At 36.6% G+C, this 9,745-nt stretch overlaps 1 protein-coding gene across 1 annotated transcript; it reads left to right on the forward strand.

Moving 5' to 3' along the window:
* Window positions 1-616: 616 nt before the first annotated feature.
* LOC129226325 (zinc finger protein 501-like) lies at window positions 617-2,173 on the forward strand. Its single transcript, XM_054860927.1, has one exon. The coding sequence runs from the start codon at window positions 617-619 to the stop codon at window positions 2,171-2,173; it is 1,557 nt and encodes a 518-aa protein (XP_054716902.1).
* The last annotated feature ends 7,572 nt before the right edge of the window (window positions 2,174-9,745 follow it).

A 9,745-nucleotide genomic window follows, 5' to 3' on the forward strand; every position in this document is an offset into this window, starting at 1 on the left:
AATAGGTAGTCAGTTTTTTTAAAAATGCAAGAAGAGTCTATGAAAATTAAAGAAATTAAAAAAAAATGGAGTCGGAGTCGGCATGTTTTCGAACGACTCCAACTCCTTTACCCGAAAATCAGTCCGACTCCGACTCCACAGCCCTGTTTTTTACGCTTCTGCTCTTGACATCACAAGTGATGAAAAGTCATTCACTGATGCCAACAGCGCAGAGCGCAATATTTTGGCATTGGATAAAGATAAAAATTTTATGGAGCAATAGTATATTAACGACTTTCATACTTTGCTTCAGAAAAGCCTTCATTTGAAATTCGCATTATGATTTCTATTAATATTATTGTTTAAATGGCAACCATTTTCTTTAAGTGCGTAAACATTCAGCGTGCCAAAGTACATCACTTCTGACGTCATAAAGACCCCGCTTTATTTCAAAAATCGGATAAGATAAAATATTTAATTAAAAGATAACTTTTGGGAAAATAAAAAAATATTCTGTTTTTTTTTTTTTTTTTTTTTTTTTTTTTTTCTGATTTTATCAATTTGAGTGACTAAAAGTAGTACTTTTGACGGAAGGAAACAACCCCATTATAACTTGTTTCATTTTTTTACTTTCAGGATGAACTTGAACTGTTTTGATAGCTCTGAAACGACGTGTATCAAAGGAGAATATTCAAAAAAGCATTCGTTAAAGCACGAGGACCTCTTTGTTTCTCAGTATTGTGAAGATCAGTATAGCAGTAAAAGCGAGCTTGAGGAACGCCTTCTGGAGCATTCAGAAGACAAACTGCATACTTGTGAAGTTTGCAAAAGTAGCTTCCGGCAAAAACGTTCACTTAAAAGACATATGATTGTTCATATGAGAGAAAGGCCTTTCGCATGCAATCTGTGTGAAGCCAGGTTCTCGCGGAAAGAAGTTCTTGATTCACATTTCATTACACATAGAGAAGATAGGACTTTTCCTTGTGGTATGTGCGAGAAGACGTTCAAACACAATGTGAGCTTGAGGAGGCATTTTTTGAGTCACGAAGAGGAGAAGCCTGAATGTGAAATTTGCGGGAAAATCTACAGCGACAGAAGCAACTATAAAAAACACCTTACTATCCATACTGGTGAAAAGCCTTACTCTTGCGAACATTGCGAGAAGACCTTCAGGTCAAAGAAATACTTGCTTCAGCATCTGGCCACACATTCTGACGCGAAGCCCTATGCCTGCGAGATTTGCAACAAGACATTTGGGCAAAAACGGCTACTGAAGGCTCACCAATTGAGGCATGCTGGAGAAAAGCCTTACTCTTGCAAACATTGCGAGAAGACCCTCAGGTCAAAGAAATACTTGCTTCAGCATCTGACCACACATTCTGACCTGAAGCCCTATGCCTGCGAGATTTGCAACAAGACATTTGGGCAAAAACGGGGACTGAAGGCTCACCAGTTGAGGCATGCTGGAGAAAAGCCTTACTCTTGCGAACATTGCGAGAAGACCCTCAAGTCAAAGAAATACTTGCTTCAGCATCTGGCTACACATTCTGACGCAAAGCCCTATGCCTGCGAGATTTGCAACAAGACATTTGGGCAAAAACGGGGACTGAAGGCTCACCAGTTGAGGCATGCTGGAGAAAAGCCTTACTCTTGCGAACATTGCGAGAAGACCCTCAAGTCAAAGAAATACTTGCTTCAGCATCTGGCCACACATTCTGACGCGAAGCCCTATGCCTGCGAGATTTGCAACAAGACATTTGGGCAAAAACGGGGACTGAAGGCTCACCAGTTGAGGCATGCTGGAGAAAAGCCTTTTGCTTGCGAACATTGCGAGAAGACCCTCAAGTCAAAGAAATACTTGCTTCAGCATCTGGCCACACATTCTGACGCGAAGCCCTATGCCTGCGAGATTTGCAACAAGACATTTGGGCAAAAACGGGGACTGAAGGCTCACCAGTTGAGGCATGCTGGAGAAAAGCCTTTTGCTTGCGAACATTGCGAGAAGACCCTCAAGTCAAAGAAATACTTGCTTCAGCATCTGGCCACACATTCTGACGCGAAGCCCTATGCCTGCGAGATTTGCAACAAGACATTTGGGCAAAAACGGGGACTGAAGGCTCACCAGTTGAGGCATGCTGGAGAAAAGCCTTTTGCTTGCGAGGTTTTCGATCAAAGTCTCCTTGATGCAGCATGAAATGTTGCACACGGGAGTGAGGCCTCATGCTTGTGATTCTTGTGACAAAAGTTATCGATCACGCGGCAGTCTCAAATACCATCTGGCGATGCATACCAAAAAATGAATTTAGTTCGAGTAGGAAGGGGAAAGCATGGCTAAAAATACAGCCCCCAGGGGCTACAGAGAAGTCTTACAGCAGAGAGTTTACAGAGAAGAAGGATAACAGCTCGGTTAGATACTTCAATTTACGAGTTGAACCGCACCAACCATCTGCGGACTCTCGCCGGTGAGATAAATTTACTTTATTTACCAGTTTGTTGGCCTCTCGGCTTCAATAGCCACGTTCACAAGACACTTTTTTACCTCGCCAATCCCCGTTCCAGCTCTGAAAAAAGCCAGTTGGTAAACTTTCCCGTTGACATGTCAAAAGAGGTTGACCATTGTACCCGAGAAGGTGGTTTGTACCCAGCATCCTTAGCGGCTATACCCAGTAAGCAGGCGAACTTGTTTCCCGTACATTCTGGGTAAACACTCCGCATTTACTCCAGAAGGAAGCAGGATGGAGAAAAATCCACATTTACCCGGGAAATAACCGGAACGCGGTTAAAAGCAAGTTATTTGCGGGGTTTGAAAATATCCATCTAAACGCGGCTAATGAGATGACATCTGCCTCCAGCTCGGTTATTCCAGAATAATGAGTTCAAAGCAAGGACGAAACTTCAGTCTCTCGATGGGCTAACAGACCTGTTGCAGGGTTCATACGCCCTTGAAAAACCTTGAAAAGTGCTTGAAAAAAAAAGGTTCATTTTCAAGTGCTTGAAAACCTTGAAAAAGTTTTAAAACCTTGAAAAAGTTTCTTAGTGCTTAAATTCCCTCAAAAATCAACGAATTGTGCTTAGAAGTTTTAAAAAAGTATTTCACCAATGCAATTTTCTGAACATGTGTTCAGTATGCAACATCGCGAAAAATTGCTTCCGTGTTTGGGATTTCAATCCTTTTGCATCTTGTAAATATTTTGATGTTTTTTACAACCGAAAGATATTTTGACATATGGTACCTTAGATTAGTTTATTTTTGTTTGATTTCATTAATTATAACAAAGAAATTAATTTGGAAACCATGACAACATTGAACTTACTCGGGTTTCGCGGAAAATTGCTCTTGTGTTTGAAATTTCAATCTTTTTGCATCCTGCAAATATTTAAATATTTTGGCTAATCAAATGTTAGTTTCGCATATGCTACCTTAGATTAGTATATTTTTTGTTTAATTTTAATGAAAAACAAATAAATTTATTTCATGGGAAACATGCCACGTCGAACGAACTCAGACTTTGCGAAAAATTGCTTCTCGTGTTTGAAATTTCAATCTTTTTGCATCTTGCAAATATTTAAATGTATTCACTAATCGGATGTTATTTTCATATTTGCTACCGTAGATTAGCATATTTTATGTTTAATTTCGGTAAAATATAAGTTTATTTTATGGGAAACATGACAACATTAAACTTAATTCGCGAAAATTTGCTTCCCTTGTTTGAGATTTCAATCCTTTTGCATTTTGTAAATATTTTTCTATTTTTGGCAATTAGTAGTTATTTCGACACTGCTACATCAGATTAGCTTATTTTATTTTTTATTTTAATAACTAAAGAGTTAAAGAATTTATTACCTTGGTCTTGTTTAATTATTTGCTTATTTATTTTTGCAATTTTGAATCATTATCTTTACCTAATTTTTGGTCATAACAGATTTTTTTTAAAAAAAATTTAAATTTCAGCAGTTGAGCACCTAACAAATTAATTTAAAGTTTGTATTTTAAATATAAAGTTGATTTATATAATTTTATTTATAAGTACATCATTTTTTTATGTCTGTTAAAATAAATAAGGTGTATAACAGGGGTGGTTGTGTTATGATTATTCACTTGAAATCCAGTAGTGTTCGTTTTTATGCTTTTACCTCCCTATATCTCCAATTTTCCCCTTTTCCTCAAATGTTCAAAATTACTACTTTATTAAGGTTGTGGGTACTTGGAGCTTACTGAAAGAGGCTTTAATCAGCAAAGAAGTAGATAGCTTAAGGAGGGTCATTCATCTTCATTTGGATCTAATAAATTGACCAGTACCAGCCTAGTTAGGCCCAGTGCCTGTTGCTGGTTATCAACAGGCACTGGGCATGGTATTTCTATGCAGAATATTTTAACTTAATAAACTATTTTATGAATTGTATGCATAGCAAAAGTTATTGTTGTACATATGTATATTCAAGTAATAGGGGTCTTAGTTTTAAAAATTATTCCCCCCCCCCCTCGCCCCATTTTGCTCTTTGAAACTTTCAGGTAATGAACCTGAATATTATTGCCTTTCTAAATTTAAATTCTAATTTCAACAATAACCCATTTTTTTCCAAAATAAAACTACTTTTGTCATAATATATGTCAACTTCTTGTGAATCTTTTCAATTTCGAAATATGGCTCTATAAATCTGAACTTGCACATTTATTCTCTATTTGCAAGTTAATCAATGAAAGCTGAATAGGCTCAAGTTTGCATTCAGAGTATTTATCACTGCTTAAGCTGCTTTTGTATATTTTGAGGTGTAGAGACTGGACTGTGGACTTCATAAACTTTTCTTCTAATTTTTAAATTTACTCGAGGACAGTTGAAATGCCTTATTGGCTGAACAGCTAATAAATACATACGAATAATTGATTTGCATACTTATAAATGATTTGCAAACCTAATATTTTTAGAACTTAAAAGTGCAAACTGAAATAACTTTCTGGGTAGTGTTTTTGTCCTAAACGCCCTTATATTGTAATAAACCACTGTATAGATATTGGAAATAAATATTGAAACCGGGGGGGGGGGGAGTGACTTCAAAAACTCCTCTCTGGCAATGCCATTGAACTTGGGTATTTTAGTTTCTTCCCATAAAAGTTAAAAGCAGTTATGAAAGGTTTTTTTAATTTGCTGATTCTAGAAAATATACAAACCTCTGACTGCTGCAAGCTTTGAAAAACCTCAAAATTAAACCTCTTGGTATCTGCTTCTCTTTATGACCAAACTTTTCAAACATTTTCAGAAAAACTTTCAACGCAGTAGATCTTTCATCAAAGCGTCTCTAGTTGTAGAAAAAGCAATTTTGTTTTCCTATACTTTTTTGTATTATTGCCTTATTTCCATGTGTTTGTAGTAAATGAAATCTGCATACAATATTTTTAGTACAAATTTATGATATTGCCTTGAAAACAAAATTTTTTACCTTGAAAAGTACTTGAAAAGTGCTTGAATTTTTTTCTGCCTAAAGGGTATGAACCCTGCTGTTGGTATATTGCATGTGGAAAAGTCTTAGTCTAGTACAGGGGTTCTCAAATTTGCAAGTTCTATGCCTCCCTTTGAACACTGAAGATAGGTCACCGCCCCCCCCCCCCCAACCATATGTGGTTATTACAAGTAGTACAATTGGAAGCTGATTAGGATAACTGAAGCTGGTTATTAAACCAAGATCTTGCTAATTTCACACACAAAACCGACTTTATATTACTACACGTACCTTTATTTTGAATATGCACTAGAACCACGTTTATCCGTACCCCGTCCGGATCAAACTTGTAAAGATTTAAGTTTTTTAAATTTCATAAACATTTCAATTTCAAAGAATTTTTATTTATGAGAGCAAGAACAGAACTAGTAAGTCAAACATTCGCTTTTTATTTTGATTAAATGTACAACTCTAGCTACAATAAATTATAGCAATCTAACAAACATAATGGCGCATTTGGATGAGCGTCAGCACGCCCCCCTTGCAGTGAACTGTAAGTGATCAAGCAAGGGTGCCCCCCCTCTCTTCGAGCAAGGGCGCAACCCCCCCCCTGAAAGTTGCAAAGACCCCCCAAATGCAAGAACCCCTAAAAAAGAGAAAAATACCTCTCAAAACAACCCCCTAAAAATTTCAATTGCGCCGTCTGATGAAATCTTGCGCCTCCCCATGAACCCCCCCCCCCCCAGGTGAGCACCGCTGGATCAAGTGTATGCTCAAAAATTTTGTTACCAAGCATTGTTTTTTGCTGTAACGAAAAATAAGTGTTTTTTAAGAATTTATTTTGTTTATTACTCAGATTACACGGATTTTCGTTTATCCGGACTGCCTTGGGTTCTAATTGGTCGGAATAAACGAGGTTGCACACTATTAGTACATTATGTTATTTCAACGTATAAATTCCAAGAAAAAAAGGAATAAAAATACATTTTTAAGGTAATTCTAGGATCTAAGCCAGGTTGGCACGCACCCTCTCCCCCTACCAGTCTCTTTCACTGCATTATTAAGAGAGTTTACACTGTTATTGAATATTCACTTGTGTCCACAAAATTGAGTTATAGTCCGATCGCGAACAACTGACGACAGAAAACGAGGCCATTCTCTAAAATAGGTAGAAGAGGAAGAAAAAACGTGTGCCGTATTTTCGAGTTTAGGAACATTTTGGCGATATGAAAAAAAAAATGTACTCCCGGTATATTTTCGTTATGTGATTATTTGGACCGGAAATGTTTAAGTTGCAGTAATAACTGCATTGAGTTAAAATGACAAGCTTTGCATTCTTCATTGCAACCTCACTCGAGCCAATTTTCAATTGAAATTAATTACAGGGGGCGTTGTTGTCTCTGACAGTGGCTGCTGAAAGAAGTAAAACCAAATCTCACCCACTTACGTAGGATGTGACCTGCCCAATGAGACATCTGCCTTAGCCGCACAAAATTAAAATGTTTTATCCCTTTGACTAAATTTCTTTAATTGAAAGGTGACGTATTTAAGCTCTAGAACCAATGGCGCAGTTGCAAATTCAGGTTTTCAATTTATCTCTTCATATCGCACTTTCACGAAAATGGACAGATCTGAAACAGGGCGGGGCCAAGGGCCAACTCTTGGCAGCCAGACTTTAATTAATGTTTGTTTTACATCTTTGTTTCTTATGCACTCACACCTCCCTTGAAATTTCTTCTACACAACCTGGGAAAGCGCATCCCCCCCCCTCCTCCGGTTGAGAACTCCTACTCTAGAAAATATTTCCAGAAAACGTTTTTGGTGAAAACAGTAATAAATCATTTTGTTTGATCTTCCGTAAAAGATTCGATCGTCTCAAAATCCTGATCTTTACAGAAGGTGAAGAAGATTCGAACCTTTACATAAATTCGATTAAATTGTCTTCTGTAAAGGATGATAAATTCTGAAAGTCTTTTGCATAACCTTGGGTTATGCAGAAGACTTTTTTTTTTTTGCATTTAAACCCCAAGAAGACTTTGTTTGTAATTGGTTCTTCCAAATTACAAACAAAGTACCATCGGGCATCATTTCTGAAATTGTACAGTTCCGTTAAACTGTGACTCCAATAACATGTTTCTTTTTCACTGAACTCTCAAAAAAGCCTTTAAACATTGTCAAGGTCATACCTCAAGTGACCAGGCTCATGTTTTTGCTGCTGTTACCCATAGCTTGGCAAAGTATTGTAATCACTTTCCTCTCCGTTCAGGGTGCTGCTGCGACTTGAATAATGTTGACACGGGTTTGTTCAAACACTATTTTTGTTAATGAGTGTTTCTCGATTATAAAATATTTTTCTATTGGATATTGTAATCATTTATACATACTAACATCATAAAAAAAACAAGAAGAGAAATTCCACCATAAAGAATTTAAATGACTGAGCCAAACTATGCCCTTTTTATTTGATATCATTTGAAAAAAATCAACTCAAGTGTCGCACGCATGCGTTCTTTTCTCCACATTGTAAAATAAATAATAATTGAAAAAAAAAAAAATCTTTGCCGGTTTCAGTAGAAAACCAATAAGAAACTGGAATTCCATGACTTTTCTTTATGATGTAGTTTCGCGTAAATTCAGAGAACACAAACCCATCTTTGCTCCCGAGCATTGAGGTCCTTTTAGCTTAAAGGTAAAGTCCTGGATACCATCACAAAGGTCCGTGGATCAAAACCCACCACGGACACATCGCCCACTCTACTGTCCACATCCGTGGATGATGAATGAGAGGCTTCTTTGGAATAAGATGCGTTTTTGAAAGGCCTAGTTGTCCACACTGTTCCACTCCATATGTGACATAGTTAAAATATTTTAAAACCTTTCATAAAGTACTTTCGTACAAAACCACTGCAAAGAGCAATAAAAACGAGGAAATGTGTGCATCACATGACTTCCTTTTTCGCCAATTTAATGATAATAGTGCCTTGGAGTAAGCAAGGAAACACTTTAAATATTTTCACGACTAGTTCGTCACGAACCGATGCAAAAAAAGCGTTTCACACAGATTAATCTTCCCAGTATCGTCAGTTTTAACGTGATTAAATGGATAACTCTAAATATCGCCAATAGCGTCTAATTTCAACCAAATTCGAATAATAATTTTTTTTGCGAAATTTGCCGCCAGCTTGGCGATAGAAGGCAAGCGTTCGCCGAATTATTCCATCACTTGAGTTTGCATTGATATTATTATGATTCCCCCCCCCCCAAAAAAAAGGTCCAAAAGACATTTTTTGGAACATCCGAATATAACCAAAAGGGGAGGGCACAACTAGACCCCACTAGGAGTCTACATACCAAATTTCAACTTCCTACGACATGCCGTTTTTGAGTAATGCGAGATACATACGTCCATACGGACGTCACGAGAAAACTCGTGGTAATTTACTCTGAGATGGTCAAAATGGATACTTCAGCCGTCCATACGTTCTTATGCTATATGGTAGAATCGAAAAAAACACTCGAACATTCATTCGGGGATGAGTAAAATGGAAAATTAGGCCGAAATGTGAGGGAAATTTTTTTTCGCGAATACAGTATATACTTCTTTTACTATTGTAAAAGAAAATAAAAATGCATGATTAGTAAGCCTATATTATTAAAATTGATAAACAAAATTCAACAGCCTCGGTCATGATCTGTAGTATTTTCGGTAGAATGACTCCAAAATATATTGAAATGAACTAAATAATAATTGTTAGTCAGTTTATTAAAACATTAAAACGTAATGATTGATTTCTATTAAATCATTTATTTCGAATTTAATTAACATCTTTGAACATGATGATATAGAACTTCAATATTTTGCAGTCAATAAATATATTTTTTTAATGTTCGCAGGGAGATTTATTTCGTTCCGCTTCGCAATTGTTAACATGAATATCTGTTTGCTATTGACATTTTATAGATATTTCTTTCAAAGAGTTAAGAAAATAAGTGTTGCTGCATTATCCTTCAGTAGATTCATTTTCGGAAAACTCTGCCTGCTGTCATTGCGCTTGAAGCCATCAGAAAAACTGCTTCTAATTTTTATGTGCGGCTGTACTATGATTTTCGCAATCGTCTAGATATCATTAATTTTTACTGAGTATTCCATATTATCCAGCTGAGGAAGCTTCTAAAAATTAAAGAAATAATAATGGGGATTAAATTTTGATGAATGAGTAAGTTATTTGCTTTAGTCGCATTGAATGTTGCAAGTACTTATATATTTGTTGTCGCAAGTAAAACTAATTCTGCAACCATTAATTTTGCTGAACTTTCTTCCCTT

The sequence above is a fragment of the Uloborus diversus genome, chromosome 7 (assembly GCF_026930045.1).
Source record: "Uloborus diversus isolate 005 chromosome 7, Udiv.v.3.1, whole genome shotgun sequence".
Lineage (NCBI taxonomy): Eukaryota > Metazoa > Arthropoda > Arachnida > Araneae > Uloboridae > Uloborus > Uloborus diversus.

Excerpts from the sequence above, each read along its gene's own strand:
- LOC129226325 (XM_054860927.1), top strand. The coding sequence starts at position 617 with ATGAACTTGAACTGTTTTGATAGCTCTGAAACGACGTGTATCAAAGGA.